This window comes from Xenopus laevis, chromosome 4L, assembly GCF_017654675.1.
Source record: "Xenopus laevis strain J_2021 chromosome 4L, Xenopus_laevis_v10.1, whole genome shotgun sequence".
Taxonomy (NCBI): Eukaryota; Metazoa; Chordata; class Amphibia; order Anura; family Pipidae; genus Xenopus; species Xenopus laevis.
In genome coordinates this window covers 134,945,412-134,972,938 of record NC_054377.1, presented here as the reverse complement: position 1 = coordinate 134,972,938, position 27,527 = coordinate 134,945,412, and the positions used below count along the sequence as shown (strand labels likewise).

The following is a 27,527-nucleotide window of genomic DNA, read 5'->3' as shown; positions in this document are numbered from 1 at the left end:
AATCTGACATGGGGCTAGAAATATTGTCAATTTCCCAGCTGCCCCAAGTCATGTGACTTGTGCTCTGATAAACTTCAATCACTCTTTACTGCTGTACTGCAAATATGAGTGATATCACCTCCTCCCTTCTCCCCCCCCCCCAGCAGCCAAACAAAAGAACAATGGGAAGGTAACCAGATAGCAGCTCCCTAACACAAGATAACAGCTGCCTGGTAGATCTAAGAACAGCACTCAATAGTAAAAACCCATGTCTCACTGAGACACATTCAGTTACATTGAGAAAGAAAAACAGCAGCCTGCCAGAAAGCATTTCTCTCCTAAAGTGCAGGCACATGACCAGGGGCAGCTGGGAAATTGACAAAATATCTAGCCCCATGTCAGATTTCAAAATTGAATATAAAAAAATCTGTTTGCTCTTTTGAGAAATGGATTTTAGTGCAGAATTCTGCTGGAGTAGCACTATTAACTGATGCGTTTTGGGAAAAAAACATGTTTTCCGATGACAGGATCCCTTTAAGCCCTTTAAGATTCTAAGCTCAACTGGGCAGGGATCTCCTTCCTCTTGCCTCATTTATTATTTTTCTGTACAGTGCTGCATACATAAGTAGCATCATATCAATATAAGCACACATACCACATACATTTGGTCAGGCCTGTGGAGTTCCCGTACTCGGCATAATTTCCATCTTTATATTTTTTTTTTTTCTATTTACAGACTGCCTTGGCTTTAGCCATTGCTCAAGAACTGGGCAACAAAGTTCCTTTTTGCCCCATGGTTGGCAGTGAAGTCTATTCTACAGAGATCAAGAAAACAGAGGTACTGATGGAGAATTTCCGGAGAGCCATCGGTAAGTGGTCGGTGGGCAGCCTCTAATGTCTTGACTTTAAATGGCACAGCCTAGTGTTAGTAAAATATACATGCAGGGTTGGAATTTCCCCTTCTTAAGCCTTCAATTAAAAAAACAAAAACTGTCAAACTGAATGCTAATCATCTATAATAGAGGGTTTGTAAAGAGATTTAACATAAGAACAATTTTGAATTCTCCCAGCACAATATTTACCTTTTTTTAGCTTAAGGTAGTATCCACGACAGAGAGAGTGACCTGACGGTCTTTAGCGGAAATTGATTATTGTAACAAATGGGCATCACTTTCTTCCATGTTCGAGGCTTTTCGTTGCTTCCCAGGACTTTTTGCAGGATTTGACCAAAGTCATGTGACATTGAAAAAATATGTAAACCCCAAAATACAGTTTTTCTTAGTGAAAGAAATTATATTTGGCCGTTATTTTTCTTTATACAGGTATGGGATCCATTAACCAGAAACCCGTTATCCAGAATGCTCCAAATTACGTAACAGCCATCTCCCATAGACTGCATTTTATCCAAATAATCCAGATTTTTTAAAACCATTTCCTTTTTCTCTGTAATAATAAAACAGTAGCTTGTAATTGATCCAAACTAAGATATAATTAATCCTTATTGGAGGCAATACCAGCCTATTGTGTTTAAGGTTTACATGGTTTTTTAGTAGACTTGAAGTATGAAGATCCAAATGACAGAAAGATCCTTTATCCGGTTAACCCCAAGTCCCGAGTATTCTGGATAACGGGTCTTATACCTGTATATGCTTCTGTGAAGAAGCATTCAAGGCTGACTGGTGTTAGAATGTTTTAAGAGCCAGAACCAGCAGTAAAAAAGTAAGAATACAGCCTTGCTATAACAATGAATGTATATTGGAAAGTTGCTTCTAATAACATTTTCTTTCATTTGGAAATGACATTTTTTGGTTTTACATGCCTTTTAGATTAACATTTTGATTTTTCAAATAATGCAAGTTTCGGGGGATTTTTCTTTGCTTTCAATTTTTTTTGGAGGATTCAATATTTGTCTAAAAATTGTGGATTTGTTGCAGCAATACAAATATTGGGCAGGATTGACTGTCATGTAGGTTAGAGAAATGATTCCTGATAGAAACTTAACAAATCGAAGGTGATCAGTTTTTTTTTTTTGATTTTTGCAAAGAAAGGATAGAGTCAACGTTATGAAGTCTTTAAATTTGTGTCAAGTCGGGCAGCGGGGGAGAGGGCTCCGGAGCAGAAATGAAAAGAGAAGTGTCTGCAATATTTCCTCAATGTGATGAAGTTGCCTGTCAGGGATTTGGAAATTTGAAGCAACAGATGAAATTGGTGTCATCCCTGTTTTCGTTCCCAGAGATAAGAGTCAGGGAGTTAAATCATAACTAACAGTCACTGGTATTGTTACCCCAGAACATTCTCTAAATGTCAGCGCCGGGAAAGGTTATAAACAAATATTGGGTTTAGTGAAAGACTGAGGGATTCTATTGTGGGCTATCCAATTTGCTATATGGATTGGGATTAAAAGCTTTAATAATAGGGCCCCTGCTCTCTTCAATTAAATTATAAACTTCTAAATCGACCTATGTCTGTTATGAAGCGGGACCTGTATGGTCTGCAGAAGCTAGGAAACCGCGCAGAAGCTTCTCCCGTGAGGAGACCGCGCCGAAGCGTCCCCCGTGAGGAGACCGCGCCGAAGCGTCCCCCGCGAGGAGACCGCGCCGAAGCGTCCCCCGCGAGGAGACCGCGCCGAAGCGTCCCCCGCGAGGAGACCGCGCCGAAGCGACGTATTAACAGACCTGTTCTGACCTGTTCTCAACAGTGTATGTTGATGTTCAATTACCATTGCTCTTTGAATGGCAGCTGTTCTACTCTAGGATAACTTATTAAAAATTTGATTTTTTACATTTTAAAAAAAAAAGCCTCCCCTGTACAAATCTGATCTAACTGTGCAGTTTATTTGCCATGAGTTTGCCCAGGAGTATGCATACGTTTATGTAGAGGGTGGGGTAGTTCTTTTAAAGGGGTTGTTCACCTTCAAACAGCTAGTTGTTTTCAGATAGATCAACAGTAATAATCACTTTTTCCAATTACTTTCTATTTTCTGTGTGTCATCGTTTTTCTAATATTGAAGTGTCATTTTTCACCTTCTAAAGCAGCTCTGCGGAGGGGGGTCGCCGACCCTGTCAACTGTTCTAAATTGATACGTTTAAATGATACATTTCTTATCTTTGTCCCTGCTGAGCAGAATCTCTGGGTTTCATTACAGGCAGCTGTTAGACTTGATACAATAGTTGCTAATACTCCAGAGATGCTGCTGAGAAATGTATCAGCTAAATGTTGAAAAACAGTTTATAGTCTGCGCATGAATTACCAGTCTCAAACACCAGAGACACGAACATTCAACTTTAAACTTCTGGATTTGGAAAAACTGTAAAAAAAATAAATAATGGAAAGTAATTGAAAAAAGTCTTTATTTCTGGGGAACAATCTGAAAATTGAAAAAAAGTGTTTGGAAGGTGATCAACCCCTTTAATGTTGAACTTTATTTCTATACTTCATGTATGGATGAAATAGATGCTATTTTCTTCTCCGCAAGGGCAGCAGAAAATTGCTTCTGCCCTTGATTTAGACCCTTTCATGTAGGGGTAATGAAGTGCCTATTTGAGGCCAGCCCATGATCTTATTTAGCCTCCGCACTAGTTACTCAGCTGATCTACTCTGAGCTCCTTGTTATTATCATGTCTAAGCACCCTTCTAAGCATCATTCACCATACTTGTACTAACTCTCTTTTCATTTACACCCCTCTACTAAAGTATCAATCAGATATCAAAGCCACAATGATTAATTTTGGGATTAATTCAGAGCAGTAGTTGGGGGGGGGAAAGCACTGCAAAATACACATATAATCTTAAACTGAGCATACAATGTATGAGGATCATGAAGGTCTATACACTGAACTAGTTGTCTTAACAGCAGATGAGAGGCCTGATTTGGGCAGATGTATATAGAAAATAAATTTATATTGGGAGAGAGAATATGGGATCTGCAGAGACTTTTATACAGTGAATTTATAGACTGCATATCCAGGGTTGCATATTTAAAGAAAAAATAATGTGGATCTTGTTTTTATATATAATATGTGTTTGTGTGTATGTATATAGATAGCATTGCTGTAAATTTGGGAAGTAGTGTTTGACCTGGCATTAGCCAAGGCCTATGTTCCATACTGATAATTTCTATTGGTCTTTGGTTATCAAAGTTAAAGTTACATATGAGTTGAATTTCCCCTTAAAAGGGTTGTTCACCTTTGAGTTAACTTTTAGTATGATGTAGGGAGCGTTATTCGGAGACAATTTGCAATTGATTTTCATTTTTTATTATTTGTGGTTTTTGAGTTATTTAGTTTTATATTCAGCAGCTCTCCAGTTTGCAGGTGTCTCTAATCTGGTTGCTAGGGTCCAAATTACCCTAGCAATCACGCATTGATTTGAATGAGATTATGGAATATTAATAGGGGAGGGTTGGAACAGAAAGATGAGTAATAAAATGTAGCAATAACAATAAATGTGTAGCTTTAGAGAGGATTTGTTTTTAGAGGGGGTCAGTGACCCCCTTTTTAATCTAGAAAGAGTCGGGAGAAGAAGGCAAATAATTCATAAACCGTAAAAAAATAAATAATGAGGACTAATTGAAAAGTTGTTTAAAATTATAATGAGGACTAATTGAAAAGTTGTTTAAAATCGGCCATTCTATAACATACTAAAAGTTAACCTGAAGATGAACCACCCCTTTAAACCATAATCAGTTTTTAATTTTCAATGAACAGGACTTCTTACCCCACGTCTTAAAGCTTTGCCTTTGTTTTTTTACATAGTTAAACATGATGTCAGAGAAAATGAGGCTAGTTTTACATAATGTCTTCTTTTTTTCTTTTCAGGACTAAGAATAAGAGAGACTAAGGAGGTGTATGAAGGAGAGGTGACAGAGCTGACTCCCTGTGAGACTGAGAATCCAATGGGAGGGTATGGCAAGACCATCAGCCATGTTATCATTGGACTGAAAACTGCAAAAGGAACCAAACAGCTAAAGGTGTGTAACTGAATCAGCTCTGAACTATATTGTACATTCCCGCTACCTTGGAAACACTCTGATATGAACTCCATTGAACATAACCAGCCATTCATTTCTAATCAAGTGTACACTTTAATTGTATACAGTAAATCATACAGCAACCGCAATACATACAGCAACCCTAATAATATAATTACCTTACCCAGAGTGTATCCATTTCTGCCCAAGATTATTCTTAATGTCCTTCTTTTGCTGGTTATAGGGGATATTTTCTGTGGTTTTTGACGTCCATTACACTGACAGATATGATCCAGAATGCTGGGAAAACTGGCAGTACCACTTTCCACATTCTTGCCTGACTTGAAATTGCAGATGGAATATCCCTTATCTGTAGCAACCTGTTGCATGTACTCATGTCAGAGGTTCACAGCACTGATTTTGTTTAATATTTTTAGCTTGATCCCAGTATCTACGAGAGTCTGCAGAAGGAGCGAGTAGAAGTTGGAGATGTGATCTACATTGAAGCAAACAGTGGAGCTGTAAAGGTTGGTGCTTCTTGCATATATTCATGTTCATTTTCACTCATACAAACCATTTTAATTCCTGTTTTAAAGGGGAACTATCGTGAAAATGAAAATGTAATATAAGCTTCAGCATACTGAAATAAGAAACTTTTTAAATACAATCTTTTAAAAATGATGTACCGTTTCTGAAATAATCAAGTTTATCGTCACTATTCCTCTCTCAGCATCTGTTTCTATCATTGTGTCTTCATGCAGGAGTTGGGTGTCAGATGAATGATCCAATATATCTTGTAGGGGGGCTCCTTTTGCCTAGAAGATTTATTAGAGCTCGTTGTATTAAAATCAGCAAACATCATGTCTCTCTACATGCAGGATATGTGAAAAAGCTGTTATTTTGTTTGTACTGGAATCAGTTATTTGAGTGAGCTCTAATTCATCTAGGAAAAGGAGCCCCCCCTATTAGTTATATTGGATCTAACTGTCCATGATTATCTGACACCCAGCTCCTGAAGACAGAATGAAGAGAAACAGATGCTAAGAGAGGAATAGAAGATAAACTTGATTATTTCAGAAACGTTGCAGAATTGTTAATTGATTCTATTTAGAAAGTTTCTTATTTCAGTATGATGAAGCATATATTAAATATTTATTTTCTCGATAGTTCAATGACAAGGAAAGTGGCAGTCATTGGTGAAAGGGCCGTTTGCCTTAAGCAGACTTGGCAAAATCACGGTACAGAAGTGTTCAGGGAAAGTTCTGTGCTGCTCATAATTCAAGTCTGAATAGGGTGCAGGGGGTATCTGGAAGGCTTGGGGGAAAAATGGCAGCAGCCTGCAATGCAGAATATTACTCTGGACACTAATTAAAGAAGAGGAGTGCTGACCTGGGATTAGAGGTAAGTGATTTGAATTACTGTAATGGCATAACAAATTGCTACCACCTAGTGACTGAGGCTTTCCTTGTTCTTTAAATGCACTAATGAGGGGCCACATTTATTTCTACCCATCAGAATTGGCCAACAGTCTTTTGGGCTGAAACTGCAACAATGATGCAATTTATAATTCTCTTCTGTTGCCCAAGTTATTTGTATAATTCTGGTTCCTGATTAACATGATCAAAGCATTTTATCAGTGCTCTGTGTAACCCTTTCAAAGCTGGATGTATGGATGTACTACATGGTTTTAGTAGGGGAAAATGCTACGAGTCTTCACTTCCTAAGGCTCTCTGTAATTGTGCTGAAGGTTCTGCCATTGGCAGCTCACCATCTCTTGAATGAAAGGCTTTGGCGTTCAGGTTTTGTGTGTTTGAGCTTTTGTAATAAAGCAAAGGGGAGTTCCAGCTAGAAAGAATCCTTTTTCTAAAGCTGTCAACAGGGCAGTAATTGGTAAGCGAGTAACCTTTGCCTGTTATCAGCAGCTTGTCCGTCATGATTTTGGCAAGCACACTTATGGTACACCTGTTTTCCCTTCCTCCACTTCTACCAGAGGCAAGGCCGATGTGATACATACGCCACGGAATTCGACCTTGAAGCTGAGGAGTACGTCCCCTTGCCGAAGGGAGATGTTCACAAGAAAAAAGAAGTGATTCAGGACGTCACCCTGCATGACCTGGATGTTGCCAATGCACGGCCACAGGTACAGTAGCACGGATGGTTGCATGGGTAATCTGTTGCAGAATTGTTTAAAGGGTCAGTAATCAATACATTTGCCTTACAACTTACTTTTAGTATGATGTAGACCGCAGTATTCCAAGACAAACTTAAATTAGTGTAATAAAGGGGTGAACCTTTATTAATATGAATAATTTCATTAGTATTATCAAAAATATGAATATACAGGATCAGTGATTAAGCCTTCTGATGAACTGCTAGTGAGCAATAACAGACGAGAACAAGTAATACAAGAAATAAATAGATTTACTTAGCTTAATATGAAGTTTTTACAGAGAGAGCTTGCCAGATAGCATCAATTCAACGCACCAACATTTGGTGCATGATTGGTTCCCAATTTTTGGATTAGACAGCACCGAGACAAGGCAATTTTTCTTAAAAAGCCTTTATTTAGAAGGCTTTTTCTCAGACAGAAATACAGCACAGCAAGTCAGCAACACTTCAGCTTTCCTCAAGCTACTGGGTACAAGTTAGTGAACACATACACTTTAGAGTAGCTTGAACTCTGAAACACACAGGTGCAATTCCTTAAGCAAATTAAACAACAATGTTGCGAATAGGCATTATATACATTTAAACATCGTATAACCATTTTCTTCCTTTATATTGTTTGAAGCATATCCATGCATAATACTTCATCTCAATGAATCAATGTCTGAAAAAGCTAAAATCGTTTAAAATATTTTACTAAAAATGATTAAAAAAACGATTTACCGGAAAATGTTGTGTAATTCATATTCCCTATTTAAACCTGATGGTGTCAAGGTGCCTAACAATCGTATCCACCTAGCTTCCTTTTTCAATAGTTCCTTTACTCTGTCACCCCGGTGATGCATTTTCAGAACTCCATCGACCACCTGGTATTTCAATTGGTGCACACCATGCCCCTTTTCAACAAAATGACCGGCAACTGCGTGTTCCACCTTCTTTGTCTTAATGGCTGACTTGTGCTCTCGTATTCACTCCTTCACCATGCGTGTAGTCTGCCCAATATATTGGAAACCGCAAGGGCATTTGATAACATAAATGACAAAAGAAGAGGAACAGGTAATCTTTCAGGCCCTTAATCTTTCAGGTTCCCAATAACAAAGCTATGATCCAAAGTACTAGCGAAGCTACTAACCCAAAGCAAAGACTTTCTTTACCTCTAACACTCAATGCTTACCTATGCGATATTGTTAGCTTAGGAGACCTCCAACCCCAAATACTGACCTGTGCAATATTGTTAGCATGTCTAACACATCAGCATGAACTTTGTATCTCTTCAACCAGGCCTGTGTGTTGTCCATTTATTCATTCATTCTTAAGGATGTTTGCTGGCCAACCGTACCTATGTTTGTTTTAGAATATTTGCCCAGCTATATAAGTACACCAGGGACATTGGACTCTAATAACTGCCCCAGAATCTGCTGAGTTTTACTTTACTCTCAAACTTAAAGGAGAAGGAAAGGCTAAAATTAAGTAAGCTTTGTCAGAAAGGTCTATATAAATACACCAGTAAACCCTCAAAGTAATGCTGCTCTGAGTCCTCTCTCAAAAGAAACACAGCATTTCGTTCCTTCTATTGTGTACACATGGGCTTCTGTATCAGACTTCCTGTTTTCAGCTTAAACCACTAATCAGACAGCAACTCCCAAAAAACAATTTGCCTCCACACACAGCAGCAACTTGGTAAGGAATATAAATCATCTACTTGTAGAACATGGCTCCCTTCAGTAACATCCCTGTGTGTGCTCCTCCACTCCCAATTGCTGTTCTGTGTATTTTCCTGCCATTTCCTTTCTTCTCTCCCTGATCGGATACTTGCAGCCACCCTCAACTCTGATACATACTAACTTGAACTTTCCTCCCGAACATGCCTGTTCCTTCCACCCTTCACTGAGCCAGTACATGTCATCCTGTTGCTCTTCCCTCCCCATTCTGGTACCTACTTACTTGCTCTTCCCACTTCTCTGCTCACTCACTTTTTTTTAATGCAGTATTCTTTCATGTTTAACAGAGTGGAAGAATCCAATATAAATGTCACACTGGGTGTTGTAAATTTTAGGAAAATCCACCAAAACGTTGTGTATATGTAATTTCAGAATGACTGACCTGACCATATCCTGTTTTTGCTTTTCTAAAGGGAGGACAGGACATTCTGTCAATGATGGGACAGCTCATGAAGCCAAAGAAAACAGAAATTACAGGTATGGTAGCCCAATTGAAAGTACAGTGATTTTACATAATCAAAACCAGCCTATTGGGTTTATTTCATGTTTACATGATTTTCTATTAGACCTTAAGTATGAAGATCCAAATTACAGAAAGATCCATTATCCGGAAAACACCAGGCTCTGATCATTCTGGATAACAGGTCCCATACCTGTACAATGCTAGAAATCCGCAGTGTTGTTTTACCATAATCAGCCCATTTCAAACCATTGTTTCACTAGTCGGTGAATAATAATTCTTATGTATGCATTATTGCAATTAGGGATGCACCGAATCCAGTATTTTCGATTCGGCTGAACCCCCGAATCCTTCGCGAAAGATTCAGCCGAATCCGAACCCTAATTTGCAAATGCAGATAAGGGGTGTGAAGGGGAAAACATGTTTTGTGATAAAAAAAAGTTGCGTGATTTCCCTCCCTGCCCCTAATTTGCATATGAAAGTTAGGATTCAGATTTGGTTCGGCCAGGCAGAAGGATTCATCCGAATCCTGCTAAAAAAGGCTGAATCCCAAATTGAATCCTGGATTCGGTGCATCCCTAATTGGAATATTAGTCTCTCTTTACGACAGTAGGTAGAGTGTATTTGTCAGTGTAAGCCACATTTAAAGGGAATGAAAAAATCATCTTTTTGCCTAATAAAAGAACCTAATTCTCAGCAACTTTGCAATGTACGTTCATTGCAAATTCTCTATGGATTTTAAGTTATTAGTAAATGTATTGCTATTGAAAGCAGTTTGTCTGTCCCTTTCTATTCTCTGTCCTGGTGGCTCAGACTGTTGATACAATGTAAGACAAGGCAGCGGATTAACAGACCTGTCTTTGCTGCTGGGGAACTAAGACTTTTGCAACATTGTTTAAAAAGTAACAACCAGGAGTTAAGCAAATGTGGCAATTTGGAGGTTGACTTGCCCTTTAAATTTTTGTATCTCCCATTGACTAAAACAGCGATTCGGCAGTTTTGAAAGGAGTATGATAAATATAGAAAATCGAATTCGATTTTTTTTAAAAAAAAACTCGAATCCAATTTGAACAATTCTCTAGTTGAATTTGACAATTTTGGCCATAAAAAACCTTGAAAATTCTAATTTTCAATTTGACCCTTGCTGTGTTTGGGATCAGTCATATTCAGTTTCTGTGCCATATATAATAATAATAATAATAATAATGTTACAGTAATACAATTTTCTGTTAATATTCTAGATAAGCTGAGAGGGGAAATCAACAAAGTAGTGAACAAGTACATTGATCAAGGCATAGCTGAACTTGTCCCGGGCGTGCTGTTTATAGATGAAGTGCACATGTTGGATATAGAATGTTTTACATACCTCCACCGCGCTCTGGAGTCATCCCTTGCGCCCATTGTCATCTTCGCTACCAATCGTGGTAACTGCATCATTAGGTAAGTACCCGACCCGAAGTCAAACTATATCTCCCTTAAAGGAACAGTAACACCAAAACATTAAAGTGTTTTATTTCTGTTTTCCCTAATGCTTTTCACAACTGTGTTTAGTTTAGTCATGCAGACCTTTGTTCTTCACTGGCTCCCAACAGATTCAATGCTATAACTTTGTATAGTGCCCTGGGCGCTGCTCCCATTCATGATTGTCCTCCTACTGTGGCATAGATTTCCAAGACTGTCTCAGTGGGTATGGTTGTGATGTTTTGGGGGCATTCCGTGCCCTTGTGGTTTCCAAGTTGTGGAACACACTAGATTGTCGGTGGGTTTTCTGCTTCCAGAGATCATAAGGCTAAAGGAAAGCTATACTCCCCGATCAATGTAGGTCTCTATAAAAAGATATTGCATGAAACAGCTCATATGTAAAACCCTGCTTCATGTAAATAAATAGGGACGGGCGAATTTTTTTCGCCTTGTTTTGCTGAAAAAATGACGTCCATGGACTTGTATGGCGTTTTACGTCAAAAAAAAAGATGCGCCTCAAAAAATTTTGCCGCACGAAATTTTTTGACACCCATAGACTTTAATGGGTGTCTACGTCGTTTCACCTACGCCAAATTTTTGACGAAACGGGCAAATTCGCCCATCCCTATAAAAAAACCATTTTCATAATATACTTTTTTAGTAGTATGTGCCATTGGGTAATCCTAAATAGAAAATTGCCATTTTAAAAAATAAGGGCCGCCCCCTGGGATCGTATGATTCACGGTGCACACAAACAAACCATACTTGCTAGGTCACATGAGCCAATTAACAGACAGAGTTGTGTCTTTTGTTTCCACACTTCTTCCTGTTGCTCAAGTGTTCATTTTGGGGGTAAAGTTTTCCATTAAATGCCCCATTCAATTCTCCCTAGTAGTAGCCTGTTCTACTCCTGGCTGAAAAGAAAAGAGAATAGAAATGTTCTTTGCATACACAGCATGTAGAATACGTGAGCTCTGCAAGATGTTGAGCAATGGGGCTCACTGCACAGGAAAACCAATCAAGCAGCTGGTGTTACAGCAGGGTACCCCAGGTAATAGAGCTGGTTTGTCCACTGTAGGAAGATCCATGAAGGGCTGAACCAAGGGCTGCTGTATCAGCACATAAACTGGTGTAGGCTTAGTTAACCACAGCTGTACTTAAGGCTGGACAGTGGTAGCCCATGGGCATAAAATGCTGGTTTAGGGAAGATATAAACCTTGTTTAAATGTGCCCATCTTTGGATTGAAACATCAGGAAAATCCCAGAACCAAGAATGCTCCAAGTTTGCAAATCTTGAAAGTAAAGTTCACCTTTATACAAGCCGTTATGTTGCAAAGAGAACTATATTAAGTGGCTTGGCTTTGCACCGGCATTTTTTTTTTTTTTTTTTTTAATTTGACATTTTAGTCTATCTCCAAAGTGAAAACAAAATGTCACCTGGTTGTTAAGAGTAGTGACCCTGGCAACCAGAAATCAAATTGATTGTGACAATTTTTATTTATTCAGTCTGTTTGTCTAGCCCCTGTCACTTCAGTCTGACATTTAGATAAATGCCGGGTTGGTCTTAAATGCAGAACCGGAGAGCTGCAAAAGAAATGTTAAATTGAAAACCTAAATTAATAATGTAATTGCACATAAATTGTATTTACCCAAACCTCTGGTAAATCTGTGAACCGCTGATGCATAGTGTGATGCACCAACATATTCTACAGCGCTGTACAATAAGAAGTACTGGCAAAGATAAATAAGATACACCTTTGTACAGGGTTGTAGCATATCTGCCTCCTAAACTGACAGATGCTAGCCCATACCTGACTCTTTTCTATGTGTTTCTATTCCCTTCACTGGGGGAATCTGTTTACTCAAAGCAATTAAATGAGAGAGAATATTTTTTTTTAGATAAAAGTGCCTTGCTCTGGGTATGGGATAGTTGTGGATACCCATTCATGCATCTGACGCCATCTGGTGGAAGACTAGTAGAAGCAGGAAAAAAATATCTATTGCTACTGTGGTATCTTCAAATTGTGAAATTCATATTAATAATGGTTTAACCCCACCGTGAGTCCAGCCTGATGCTGCAGTTTTATTTATGTATAAATACAATGTGTGTATATTATATATAAAGTCCAGCGCAACATATCCAACAACAAAACATGGGCGATAGAGCAAATAAAATATGGAGGGCCAAGGCAGCACTCACAAGACTTTAAAGGATTGCCAAACAAAAAAAAAAAAAAGAAAAGTGAGTAATAAACTTTCTGCTCTGGTGCTCCCATAAAGATATAGAATCTCCTTTGAGAGAGAGAGAGTAATGGTGCACTCGTGTAGTAATACAAAAAGAAGTTTCTCAAGACTAACTGCAAAGGTGAAGTTTATTGATCAAGCATTTTGGTTCCACGCAGGAACTTTCTCAGGGATTAGATTTAATATTGCAGATATATATTTACTGGATATGAAAGCGGAGAGTGTAAGTGTTTTTTTTCCAGTTATTGCTGATAGAAGTACTTGCCTCCCTAAAACCCCGATGTCCATATTTTAATTATAAACGCCATTTATAAAATCTGGCCACAGTGGGGTCTACACACACTAGGTGACTTGCTTAAGGACGGAATTATACACCCCTGGAACAAAATAAAACGTGCTCAAATCCAGGAAGCTCTCCCCTGGCAGGACAGGCTACCAATACCCAATTTCAGGGGAACACCATGGACCTCACAACTACTAAGATAGACTCAGCTCTTAGAGCTACCTCCACAAGGAGACTTGTCACCACGCTATATTCGCTTCTCTTAGCTACAATTAAGCCTCCATTTAATGCAGCGGGTTTAGCCTGGAGCAGAGACTTTCCAGAGTTGGAGGACGAGGACTGGGAAGAGGCAACTCACTGGGCTTATGACTACTTGGTCTCAACCAGAGATAAACTGATCCAATTCAAAATCCTACACAGTCTCCACTTAAAGGAGAATTCAACCCTAAACTTAAAAAAGACCCTAGACCCGCCTCCCCCAGCCTAAGTGTTACCCCGGGTAAATGCCCCTAACGTTTTACTCAGGCCCGGACTGGCAATCTGTGGATTCTGGCAAATGCCAGAGGGGCTGCTATAAGGTCCCATAGAAAGTCAGTATTTAATGGGCTGGTGGGGGCTGTTTGGGCCTCTGTGTACCTGAAATGGCAGGGCCTATTTTGATTCTCAGTCCTTGGTGCAGATTCAGGCATCGGAGTTCACGGACGACATCTTCAGGCGATTCGGTAATTTTCGTAATGAGTCCGGCGATTCGGCAATGTTCGTGAGTTTCAGTGCATGCGTAGTTGTTGCGAAACAGAAAATGGCTCCAACTACGCATGCGCCGACACGCCGGTCTCATTCCGAAGAGAAGAAGATGGCACCTGGGAACTCCGATGCCTACATCGGCACCTGGGGTAATTAATACGTACGGGGCATTTGCCCGGGGTAACACTTAGGCTGGGGGGGGAGGGGGGTCTATGTATTGTAGGGTGGTAGGGGTTTTTTAAGTTTAGGGTTGAATTCTCCATTAACCCCCAACTAGACTGTTCTGTATGAACAAACGCGACTCACCTACACCTTATTTGGTCATGTCCCCGAATCCAAGCCTTCTGGTCTAAAGTCCTCATATATATCCAGGACAAGACAGCACTACCTAAACTGCTAAACCCCCCCCCCCCCCCCCCAAAGCATGCCTCCTTGGTGTATTGGACTAGGTCACCACATGGGCGGCCATGAGAATACTATTCCTTAACTTACTGTTCTATGCCAGGAAATTATCCTCCTGAACTGGATGTCCCCCAACCCCCCCACACTCAATGGCTGGCTAAACTTTCTAAAAGCAATACTCCCCCTGATATAACTCACCTATGCTGCAAGAGGTTGTCCCCAGAAATTTGACCTGGTGTGGGGAGACCAGCTGGAAGCCACAGAGGAACCTTAAATCTCAGAGATGCCAAGCTAGTAAGGGCACAGCCATATATACCACTGTTATGGCTGCCTATGGGTATTGGGTACAGAACCGTAGCTAAACTCGTCACTTCAGCGAATACTAATGTACGGGAACTATGAATGCATATGATGTACTGAGATTACTATAATGATTATGGAACTATGAATGTTTTATTGTTTGGTTTGCTATAATAATGCAAAATAACCTTAAAAAAAAAAAACGCCATTAATCCCATAGAGCAGGAGTCCCCAACCTTTTTTTACCTGTGAGCGACATGCAGATGTAAAGTTGGGGAGCAACACAAGCATGAAAAATGTTCCTGGGGTGCCAAATAAGGGCTGTGACTGGCTATTTGGCAGCCTCCATGTGAATTACCAGCATATAGGAAGCTCTGTTTGGCAGTACACCTGTTTTTTTTCTGCAACCAAAATTTACCTCCAAGTCTGGAATTCAAAAAATAAGCACCTGCATTGAGGCCACTGAGAGCAACATCCAAGGGGTTGGTGAGCAACATGTTACTCGTGAGCTACTGGTTGGGGACCACTGCCATAGAGTAATGCTGTTCAGTGAGTGCGCTGCATCTCAACATAGTAATATAATACACGCTGGGGCTCATTATAAACACTGGGCAAATTTGTTGGCCAGATGTCGATTGGCAGGGTAAAAAGTCCTGTTGGATCGTGGCTACATATTTTCGTTGATGCTTTCCTGTGATCTGACTGCCTGTTTGGCCTACATTCTGATCTAATCATTGGGCCCTAAGGCCCACGATCGGATCAGCCCAATATGGCCCACCTCAATGTGGGCATATCAGGGAGACATCGCCAAACAACAGGATCTCCCTGTGTATGGCCACCTTTATTTGTTATCTACTTGGAGCTGATACAACAGTGATGTCATTTATGTGTAACCTTGTTTTAAGGCAAGGATCGATTACCGGTACCTTTGAATCAGAAAGGTGGTGTGGGGATGAGGTAGATCCCAGCAAGTCTACAATCCACTGATTTCTCATAGCCCACTATATGGAAGTGTACTGAGTACATATATGTACTCTATATCTGGCATGGTCTGGAAGGTTAAAGGAGAAGTAAACATTAAAAATTAATATAGCTAAAAATGGCATATTTTATATATTGAACTTATTGCACCAGCCTAAAGTTTCCGCTTCTCAGTAGCAGCAATGATCCAGGACTTCAAACTTGTCACAGGGGGTCACCATCTTGGAAAGTGTCTGTGACACTCACATGCTCAGTGGGCTCTGAGCAGCTGTTGAGAAGCTAAGCTTAGGGCTCGTCACTAACTATCCAGCAGAAAATGAGGTTGGTATGTAATATAAGCTGATGCTACAGGGCTGATTATTAAATTCTGATGCTAATTGCACTGGTTTCTGTGCTGCCATGTATTAATTATCTGTATTAATTACTAATCAGCCTTATATTGTGACATTTCTATTGTATGTGTACTGTATATTGTGAGTGGGTCCCTAAGCTCAGTAAGTGACAGCAGCACAGAGCATGTGCAGTGAATCAGCAGAAAAGAAGATGGGGAGCTACTGGGGCATCTTTGGAGACACAGATCTTTACTGCTAAAGGGCTGTGGTTGCCTTGGGCTGGTACAGAAGCACAAAATATAATGTACAACATTTCTAGCTACTTCTTTAGTTAGGCTTAAGTTCTTCTTTAATGGATGCAAATTCACACTCACCCCAGTATCCAGAATTGATATTTCGAGATCAAGTTGTGTTCTTAGGATTTAAAAATTTCCAAATCTTACATGTATTTTGTTATAGGGGCACAGAAGATGTGGCGTCTCCTCATGGCATACCCCTGGATCTCCTGGACAGAGTGATGATCATACGTACCATGCTGTATACACCGCAAGAAATGAAGCAGGTACGAACATATCAATGGGTTCCTATAGGAAAGGAGAGAGTCGCTGACCCCTGTCCTGCACCCACATGCCAAATATGTTTTGATTGACCTCTGTGCTGAATTCTAAAGGGTGATGTTGGTCAGAAACCTTCTGCAGTCCTTCCCAGCACCCACTACAAATCTTCGTGGCTTTAGAATTCTCTACTTGTAACAGGCCGTCTATATAAAGTTTCAGGAGAGCTCGCAGGCAGTGCTTTTCCCAGGTTTAATTTCAATAGGCGCCTCCTGCTATCTTGTTTACCGAGCTGCCAAAGTGAAAAATACCTGTATTATATGAGACTTGCTATCTCAGCAGTACAACACACAACATCATTATCCAGACTGCTTCTTATCACTCAGCAGCGAGCGTGGGCTTCTGGGAGTGTTGTGCCACCTTCCTCCAAGTCTCCGTCCCATGCGTTCCCTTCCTCTAGTCTTTAATGATATTACTAACAAGGCTTTGAGCCTGGAAATCCTGCTGCTGCTCTAGGACTATATTCTAATACACTGGAAATGAGTAAATGTGAAAGGGGCAAGGTGTGTGGCCACCTAACAGGGACTTTCAAGCACTGAGCTTGGACCGATTTAATAATTCTACGGCATAATGGAAAATAACACCGGCTGAAGCAGGAGACTGTAGAGTAAAACATGTAATTTTTTTAGGATGTAGCAATTGCCGCGCTGCGTTTTTTTTAATTTTTTTTTTTCATTTATCACTTGTGCTGCAGCTTGAAATCATTTTAGCATTCATAACCTGGGATCTGTTACGTGATGAAAATGAATGTAGGACAACATTACAATAAAGAAATGACGGCCTGTGCCAGCTGATTTATAACTTATTTTAAAAACTGTTTGGAACCTTATGGTTCATGGTAGCAATGTTTAACCCATTCACAACCAGCATGGCTTAAATATTTATGAAGCATTTTCATTTCATTCTTTTCCTATTATAGAGAACTTTATCTAAATTAAATGACTGCTCCAGGCGTAGGCTGTGCATATATGTTGGCTCTTTAAAGGGCATGTAAAGTCTAAAATAGAATAAGGCTAGAAATGCTGTATTTTGTATACTAAATATAAACATGAACTTACTGCACCACAAGTCTAATCAACCAATTGATTTATGCTTTCAAAGTTGGCTACAGGGGGTCACCATCTTGTAACATTGTTAAACATCTTTGCAAGACTAAGACTGTGCACATGCTCAGTGTGGTCTGGGCTGCTTAGGGATCGTCATAAACAAAGCTGCTTGAGTTCTGCATGGCTTTGAAGTAAGGCGGGGGCTCCCCCTGCTGTTCATAAGTATGATTGTTTCCCTGCTCAACAGCTAGGGACCATCTGACAATTCCTATCCACAGCAGTAAATGAAGGGAGAATTTCACTGCATACAGTCAGGTTTCTTATAAAAACGGTACACATTTTTAATTAAAGTATATTGGAGATAGGTTTCTTTTTCATTTAAGAAAGTAAAAATGGGATTTTTTTTTTTTTTTGCCTTTACATGCCCTTTAAGGGATAATTCACCATTAAAGGAGAACTAAAGCCTTACTAAAGAAGTCGCTAGAAATGTTGTACATTATGTTTTGGGCTTCCGTACCAGCCCACGGCAACCACAGCCCTTTAGCAGTAAAGATCTGTGTCTCCAAAGATGCCCCAGTAGCTCCCCGTCTTCTTTTCTGCTGATTCACTGCACATGCTCTGTGCTGCTGTCACTTACTGAGCTTAGGGACCCACTCACAATATACAGTACACATAGAATAGAAATGCCACAATATAAGGCTGATTAGTAATTAATACAGATAATTACTACATGGCAGCACAGAAACCAGTGCAATTAGCATCAGAATTTAATAATCAGCCCTGTAGCATCAGCTTATATTACAGACCAACCTCATTTTCTGCTGGATAATTAGTGACGACCCCTAAGTTTAGCTTCTGAACAGCTGCTCAGAGCCCACTGAGCATGTGAATGTCACAGACTCTGCAGTTTTCAGCTGGGCTGGACCTAGGGGTAGGCACGTGCCAAGGCTTCACAATTTAAAAGCAGCTCAGCGCCTATGGCAACGGAGAAACCAGAAACAAAATATGGTGTAGTATGTTCAAGTTCCTTAGCACCCTGTGTATTCCCTTTAAAAACCTTCCATTACTTAGAATGGTGCACAGATGCTTATTCCAAAAACCTTCACCAATTTGGCCAAAGTGCCTACTTACAAGACAGTAGTAAATTGTAAACACACACAATAGAGTATTTTCCCCAACACAGGGTGCTATCTAAGGAACTTCAACATACTACACCATATATTGTTTCTGGTTTCTCTGTTACCATAGGTACCATAAGAGCTGCTATTAAATTGTTAAACTCATGTACAGCTGAGAGACTGGGAAAAGATAGGCATGGGAAACAAGCCTGAAGGACTAACTATTCTTAATCATTATTTTTTACAGGGATGCACTGAATCCAGGATTCGGTTTGGGATTCGGCCTTTTTCAGCAGAATTTGGATGAATCCTTGTGCTTGGACGAACCAGATCCAGATTTGCATATGTAAATTAGGGGAGGAAAGGGAAGTCACGTAACTTTTCATCAAAAACCAAGGAAATAAAAAGTTTTCCACATTTTCCTTCCCCACCCCTAATTTGCACATGCAAAATAGGGTTTGGATTTAGTTCAGTATTTGGCCAAATCTTTCACAAAGGATTCGGCTGAATCCCAAATAGTCGATTCGGTGCTCCCTAATTTTTTATTTATTGTATATGTGCCAAGGGTGCAGTGCTGGCAGGGTCACTACAAACATGCTGCTTCTGTCTGTCTACCCCTAGTACTGGTCCCTGGTCAGAGAAAGAGGGTATGGGCCCTGACAAGCTTGTCACTAAAAACCCATCACCTCTCTTTGTTGTCACATGAGTGTGTGAGGAGGGGGGGGCTGAATAACGGCTTTGTCTAGGGCGTCCTGCAATTGTGGCCTGGCACTGATAGCTAGGGTCCAATTTACCCTAGCAACCACTCAGGGGTTTAAATAAGAGACTGGAATACAATGGGAGAGGCCAGAATAGAAACATATTTAATAAAAAGTAGGGGTCCACTATAACCATTTTTTCTTAAAGGACCAGTAACATCATTTTTTTTAAAAAAAATCGTTAGTATACAACGAAAAAAAACACAGACAAATTAAACGTTGAAATCGCTAAGTCTTTATTAAGAAATAATTTACTGAAACTCCGTTTGCGCTCCTCTTTAGAAAAGGCAATCCATAGTGCGGCGCTCCATTTCTCCTCCCTGCCTTCCTTATAGGAGATAGCCAGGGAGGAGAAATGGGGCGATTGTCGCCCTGTCTCTTTTCTAAAGAGGAGCACAAGCAGAGTTTTGGTAAATTATTTCTTAATAAAGACTTAAGGCTTTAATTTTTCTTTGTGGTTTTTTTTTTTTTTTTCATTGTATACTAACGATTTTATTTTTTTTAAATTGATGTTACTGGTCCTTTAATACTGAATCCTTAACAAGGATTAGCAAATCAATCAATGAAAAGAATGGCTGTTGTTTCTTTTTTTCCATTTCTGCTTGAGTTGTTTTTCTTTCCTCCTGGCTATAATCTGAATAAGAGTCTCGGCATTTATTATCTGCTCTGTTTGTCCCTGGATTTCTAATTTCCCCTTAAATAACTATATAAAAATATAAAACTAGATCTGGAAAAGGCCATGGATTACAGTGCTGGAGTAATGCCATTGGCTCTTCTAGGATCCTGCTATATTTGCTGGCAGAGACTTAATAATTGGGGTGTTTCTGTGTTTTAGATCATTAAGATCCGAGCTCAGACAGAGGGGATTAACATCAGTGAAGAGGCCTTGAATCACCTCGGAGAAATCGGTACCAAGACGACATTAAGGTAAGTGATACAAACCGGTATCATGTCAGTCTCACACGGGAGCTTCTAACAGGGCCGACTGCATGAGAAATATCCTTGGGGCCCAGCAGTGCTCAGGTTAGACAGATGGGAACTGTCAGGCATCTAAATAGCACATGTGCTTTAATCACACTCTGATGTCATCGGAAAAGCCTCAGTACTTGCCTTATTGCTTCGTCTGGTTACTTGCTTCCATCACATCCCATCAGTCCTCTCCACTGTGTTTACTATATTCAGTGAATGGTTATGAACAATGCATTAGATTAACCATTTATACACTAAGGGGGGAGGGGTAGAATAATATTTACATTTATTTGATATGACGGAAACTGGAAACACAGAGGGAGAATACAAATCATGCATTCCAAAGCAATGACCTTTACATAGAACATTAAAGGAGTTGTTCACCTTTAAATTAACTTTTAGTATGATGTAGAAGTAATAGTCTGATACTATTTGCAATTGGTTTAAAGTTTTTATTATTTGTCGTTTTTGAGTTATTTCGCTTTTTATTCAGCAGCTCTCCAGATTGCAATTTCATATATCGTTGCTAGGGTCCAAATTACCTTCGCAACCATGTACTGATTTGAATAAGAGACTGGAATAGAAATAGGAGTAATAAAAAAGTAACAATACATTTGTTTTAGGGTAAGTCCACACTGGGCGTTTTGGGGAGATTTGGTCGCCTGGCGACTAATCACCTAGTTTTCCGAAGTTGCCCTGTGGGGAAACTTTGGGTGACTTCGGAAAACGAATTGCCGCGTGTGATTAGCGCCGGCGTTTTTTCATTGGGGCGATTTGGTCTCCTGCCGATTAGTCGCCAAGCGACCAAATCTCCCCAAAATGCCCTGTGTGGCCTGACCCTTAGATTGGGTCAGTGACCCCCATTTGAAAGCTGGAAAGAGTTAGAAGAAGGCAAGTAATAAAAAGAGAAAAAATAAAGGCCAATTGAAAAGTTGCTTAGAATTAACCATACTGTAACATACTAAAAGTTAATGTCAAGGTGAACAGATTGGCGCACAGAGCATTGTTAGGAAGTTCCAGTGTGGTGTAAAAATGCCAAATAAGCATTAATATAGAAAATCCTATAAAACGCAATATTTTACATGCTAATATCCACCAGAAAATGTCTGAATGCATGTTTTCCTGCATAAGAGCCAACACGCCAGGACGAATCAAAATCTATTAAAATATGGGTGTGGATTATAGCACGGACGTGGCGTATGAATATAGAGTATTTGAAGGTGGTTAATGAAATTACATGACCGCTTCATTCCACCTAATTGTGACATCATTACTGAATTCCTGCAGTACCGTTCTTATTAATGCCTTTTTGTTCGTATTTGTTGTAGGCATTTTGTGGTGAGTCATTTGTTGATCCAGAGACTAGTCCGATTTTGGAGTCAGGAAGGAATTTATTTCCCCCTCTGAGGCAAATTGGAGAGGCTTTAAACAGGGTTTTTTGCCGTCCTCTAGATCAACTGGCAGTTAGACAGGTTAAAATAGAGTTTAAAGGTTGAACTTGATGGGACGTGTGTCTTTTTCAACCTAACTTACTATGTTACAGATATAAATGCCCAATGCTCGATTGCTGTGGTTTGTTGTTTTTGCACATCGCAGCCTTATGCAGCAATGCATGGGATGTTATTGATGTAACGTTGTAGTGAAACATTAATAGTGCAAGGGTTTGTTAGAGAGTGGAACAAATCATGGGTTGTTTTCGTCATGGCTGATTCACACACTTAAACATGCTTATAATGTCCGCATGCGTTTACACACCGTATGACAATCCCAATAACACACTAAAATGTGAAGGAATGTATCTGCTTAGAATTCCCGTCTGCATCCCTTTTTACTATACAGAACTCAATATTGTAATTAATGTCCTATCAAATGAGAGTGCGGGAGACAAAAGAAAGAAAATGAACATTTAGTATTATCGTTGAACTGTTCTCACACTCATTTATAGTGAAGCGTTCTACTTGGGTTCTGCATGTTTGTTCCATTGATTTTTCTCTCCCTCCGGTGTCATTGCAGGTACTCTGTTCAGCTGCTCACCCCGGCTAACCTGTTGGCCAAGATCAACGGCAAAGACAGTATCGAAAAAGAGCACGTGGAAGAAATTAGTGAACTGTTTTATGATGCAAAGTCCTCTGCCAAAATCCTCGCCGAACAGCAAGAAAAGTTCATGAAATGAGAAAGGAAGGGTCTCTGTAGTGGAGCAAAAGCACCTCAATACTGCACAGGGTTATATTTATATCGGAAGGAGTAAACCTGCCCATCGTCTGCATTCCCTGATATGGGAGAGTGAGGCTCCGAACTGATATAAACCTTTCACCAGTTCGTCGAATCTCAACATATTTTTTTTTTTGATATAGAAAATACTGTTTATAATATGTTTTTCATTAAAACCATCAAATGGGAGTAATGCTCTCTCTTTCCCTCCTTTAGTGCTCTTGTGTCTGTGTAGCATTCACTTTCAATGTAACTTTTAGGGGCCGATATTCGACTGGGAATTGAAATCCTTCGACTTCGAATATCGAAGTCGAAGGATTTAGCGCAAATAGTGCGATCGTACGATCGAAGGATTATTCCTTCGATCGAACGATTAAATCCTTCGAATCGGACGATTCGAAGGATTTAAATCCAATGATCGAAGGAATATCCTTCGATCAAAAAAAGTTAGCCAAGCCTATGGAGACCTTCCCCATAGGCTAACATTGACTTCGGTAGCTTTTAGATGGCGAACTAGGGGGTCGAAGTTTTTTTAAAGACAGTACTTCGACTATCGAATGGTCGAATAGTCAAACGATTTCGAAGTCGTAGTCGAAGGTCGAAGTAGCCCATTCGATGGTCGAAGTAGCCCAAAAAAAACTTCGAAATTCAAAGTTTTTTAACTTCGAATCCTTCACTCGAAGTTAGTGAATCGGCCCCTAAGTGTGTTCTAGAATGGCTAATTTTAAGCAACTTTTCTATTGGTCTTTTTTTCTTTATAGTTTTTGAATTATTTCTCGGCTTCTGACTCTTTCCAGCTTGAAATGGGGGTCACTGACCCTATCTAAAAAAAAAACATGCTCTGTAAGGCCACAAATTTATTTCTACTATTTTTTTTTTTTACAATTGGGTGTAGGCATTGTTAAATGTAATAGGTGTTGTATGGACCTATGGTGGAAATAAGAAAGGGCTGTCCTTGGCTGGAAAACGCTTTGACAGACAAGTATGGGATACAAAAGGGTAAAGGCATTTTCACTAGTGGTTTGAGTTGTGTGCAGATGGATTTGGGGTTTCTGGCACGTTTTGGAAAAGACTTGCTGGCTTTATTTCCCCTTTAAAACACTGATGGTAGTGTAAATGTGAATATAAAGAATGAGAGGTGGAGAGAGAGAGCAATGTTCCCCCCATGTTTTGTTATTCTCCTAAACAGTCGCAATTATCAAATCCATCTCCGTGGTGAAGTTTTTACAGCCAAATGGCCAGGATGGGTAAGCAGCTTGCCCAATTTGTTATGTCCTTGGAGCAGGGGCCCGCCGAAAAGGGACATATTTGTTACATCTTATCAGCCTGACACCTAATCTAGCAACAATTACAGCAGACACATATATCCTGAAATTTCCATTGCACCACGGAAGGGAGAAATGCGATGGTAAGTTGGCGCTGGAGGAGAGGGCTGTGAATTCTGCATACAGCAAATGAGATTGTGGCCCATCAGAGGGAGAAAATTGGGTCAGTTAATTTAAAGCCCGGGAAGCAGAAGGTATATAGTGTATTAAAGCAGAAGTATCACACAGAGAACAGTGCTCATTGCTGGGATATTAGTGTTACGATGTGGACATGAAATCTAATACACACTCATGGCTTTTTAGATGTCTTTCAGTGACCCCCATACGTGTTTATAAAATCTTAGTTACCATTAGGGGGGGTTTTCTCCACTGCTGTATATCAGCCAGAAGTTAAGACCCTGAAAAAGCATCTGCCACCTCCAGGGCCGCCATTAGAAATCACGGGGCCCCGTACAACAAAATTTTTGGGGCCCCCTGGGCCCCGCCCACACTGACGACCAAGCTCCGCCCCATATCCCGCCCACATCGCAGTTAAAAGACCACACAGACATCAGCGCTAAAAAAGTAACCCCCCCCCCCCCCCACACAAGTTGTAAAAAGCTATTGATGGTCAGGGCCCCCTTATAAAAACAAATTGGGGCCCCAAAAAAAAAAAAATTTACATTTTTTTTTTTTTTTTTAAAAACATTGGTGGCAGGGGCCCCCTTATAAGTTAAAAAAAACTTGGGGCCCCAACAAAAAAAAATGTAAAAAAAACTAAAAAATAAACAAACATTGGTGGCAGGGGCCCCCTTATAAGTTAAAAACAAATTGGGGCCCCAAAAAAAACTTTAGAAAAAAAAAATTTTTTTTGAAAAAAAAAAAACTGGTGGCAGGGGCCCCCTTACAAGTTAAAAACAAATTGGGGCCCCAAAAAAAAATAAAAAAAATTAAAAATTTTTTTTTTGAAAAAAAAAAAAAACTGGTGGCAGGGGCCCCCTTACAAGTTAAAAAAATTTGGGGCCACCAAAAAGAAAATTAATTTTTTTTTAAAAAAAAAAAAACAAAAAAAAACAATGGTGGCAAGGGGCCCCTTACGAGTTAAAAAAAAAATTGGGGCCCCAAAAAAAAAGTTTAAAAAAAAGATTGGTGGCAGGGGCCTATAGAATATTAAAATAATACATTGGTGGCCAGGGGATTAAAAAAAAAAAACACAAACTGGTGTTCAGTAGAATTGAACTCATGGCTTCAGTACTTCAACTTCGCCTCCTTTCGTGACTTCGGGTCTTTTCACCGCTTCAGGACTTCAGTTTCGGCTGTTTTCGTGACTTCGGGTCTTTGCGCTGCTTCAGGACTTCGGCTTCGGCTGTTTTCGTGACTTCGGGTCTTTTCGGCGCTTCGTGACTTCGGCTTTTTCCGTGACTTCGGGTCTTTTCGGCGCATCGGCTTCGGCTTTTCGGCACTTCCGCATTCGGCACTCAAGAGGAATGACGTACGGCTCGGGCGCTCGTAAGGGGGGCCCGGATCTTCAAAAAAATGCAGCGCTACCGGGCCCCCCTTCATGCCCGGGCCCGGTACGCTTGTCCCCCCTGTCCCCCCCTGATGGCGGCCCTGGCCACCTCCCATTGAATTGCTTGAAAGTGTATAACCAGAAATATTCAATAAATCAGCCTGAAACACTACTTTTTAAGTGCAATTCTTTGATATCTAAACAAGTATAATGCACTGGTACGTTCTTATTTTTTTACACAAAATGTCTCCTTTAATGCTCTAAAACGTATATTGCTTACATATGCAATTGGTTAAAAATATCAGTCTCTTGGGTTATTTCTCGCCGATCCCTTCACAGTCTCTCAACTGTAAAAAAAAAAAGTCCAGATCAAACATATATGTATTCCCAGGGGGATATATAATAGGAGATCAGCGCCTGTGTTAACAGAAATTAAAAACAAGCATAGCGTAATACGTCCATTTAAAAGGGATGTCACCCCGTGTATATAATATAGTGAATAAAGTACCCCCTATTGTAAAATATAAGGCTATTAGAAGTTACCGAGGAGTTTCATGACCATATAAAAACACGAGGCCGAAGGCCGAGTGCTTTTATACAGGTCATGGAACTCAGAGGTAACTTCTAATATCCTCATATTTTGCAACAGGGGGTACTTTATTTATTATAATACACACATTTCAGTGAGTCATGTGACAGAAATGACATCAGAACTCACCATTTATAACTGATGACATCAGAACTCACCGTTTATAAGGATATAATTTACAGGATATTCATGGCTTTTGTGTATTATAGCTTATTAATAGGTGTGCTCCCCCTTTCCTTCGGGTAACTGTTAATTATGAAAATGGAAAATAGGTTAAAGGTAAGTGCAGGGAGAGAAGGTGTTTTTCCTATGAAGCGAAATGTATTCCAGGAATAAAGCGCCTCCACCCTCTGTGCGGATTACCTACTTACAAACCACTACTGTGGCATTATTCATGTAGAGAAAAGCCCTTTCTGATTCTTCCTCCAGAGTCGCCACTCCTTCCAGGCTCCGGACCAAAAATGGGAACCAATGATAGAGTAATAACGTTTTTTATTAAAATATAGTTAAGATCAGATAAAAAAATTTACACTCACATTTACCCTCTCGGGTTTTAGCATTCAGTCCAAAAAAGTTTGTGTGTGGTCCCAGGGGATAGTCCTGCCGGCTTGCTCCAGACTCCCTCGTGGTGCCTTTCTTGGGCCGTTATATGCCCCAACCGTGCCTAACGCGTTTCGCTGTAATCGTCAGCTTCCTCAAAGGCGTAATCCATGTTGGTTCCTGTTTTTCTTTTTAAAGGCTCATTCCGGTTCGGTATCTTGACTTCCGCTACTATTTCCGGTTAATGCATTCCAGTTGGTGCGTTCCAGCGCACTCGCTTCCTCTTTGGCGCACCTGACATTGGATCCTCCTTCGTTCCACAAGTTATAGTAAAAGACATACTTTCTTTTTTATGCTAAAGATCTTGCCACTTAAACTTTGTAGGTTCTCACCTTTTTCAATCGTTTGTTTGCAATAAAATATAACAATTTTTATATATACACAATGCATGCGTTTTAACAGCATATACATAAGTCGATTAAAGGGGATCATGGGAAATGTAGTTTCTCCTGTTCCTTCTCCTTTCAAATTTAAACTACCTTGTACTTAGCTTATTTCTTTCTAGTGTCTCCTATACGTTTGACTATGTGCTATTGCTCCATTGTTCTATTTACTCCTTTTGTTAACTCTTTATTATCCAGTGATAAAATTCATTTGGTGTTTTTCTTTAAATGTGCCCCTAATAAATTCTTACTCATTATGTCGTTCTATATTTTTATTTGATTATTTATGCTCTGCCAGGCCTTTACTGCAGCGGCTTTCAGTTGCTGTTTGTTTGTGGGTCTTTCTGCCTGAAGTTTAGTCTTCAACAAGTGAAATGCAGCTC

General features: G+C 40.0%; 1 protein-coding gene across 1 annotated transcript in view; it reads left to right on the top strand.

Moving 5' to 3' along the window:
* Window positions 1-22,947, top strand: part of ruvbl1.L (RuvB like AAA ATPase 1 L homeolog) — a 32,288-nt gene extending 9,341 nt beyond the window's left edge. The window contains exons 3-11 of the mRNA XM_018259079.2: window positions 716-848; window positions 4,797-4,948; window positions 5,386-5,475; window positions 6,939-7,088; window positions 9,249-9,312; window positions 10,537-10,735; window positions 16,502-16,604; window positions 20,414-20,505; window positions 22,561-22,947. Coding sequence (XP_018114568.1) covers window positions 716-848; window positions 4,797-4,948; window positions 5,386-5,475; window positions 6,939-7,088; window positions 9,249-9,312; window positions 10,537-10,735; window positions 16,502-16,604; window positions 20,414-20,505; window positions 22,561-22,720 — 1,143 coding nt within the window. The 3' untranslated portion in view covers window positions 22,721-22,947. The remainder of the gene's footprint in view (window positions 1-715; window positions 849-4,796; window positions 4,949-5,385; window positions 5,476-6,938; window positions 7,089-9,248; window positions 9,313-10,536; window positions 10,736-16,501; window positions 16,605-20,413; window positions 20,506-22,560) is intronic.
* The last annotated feature ends 4,580 nt before the right edge of the window (window positions 22,948-27,527 follow it).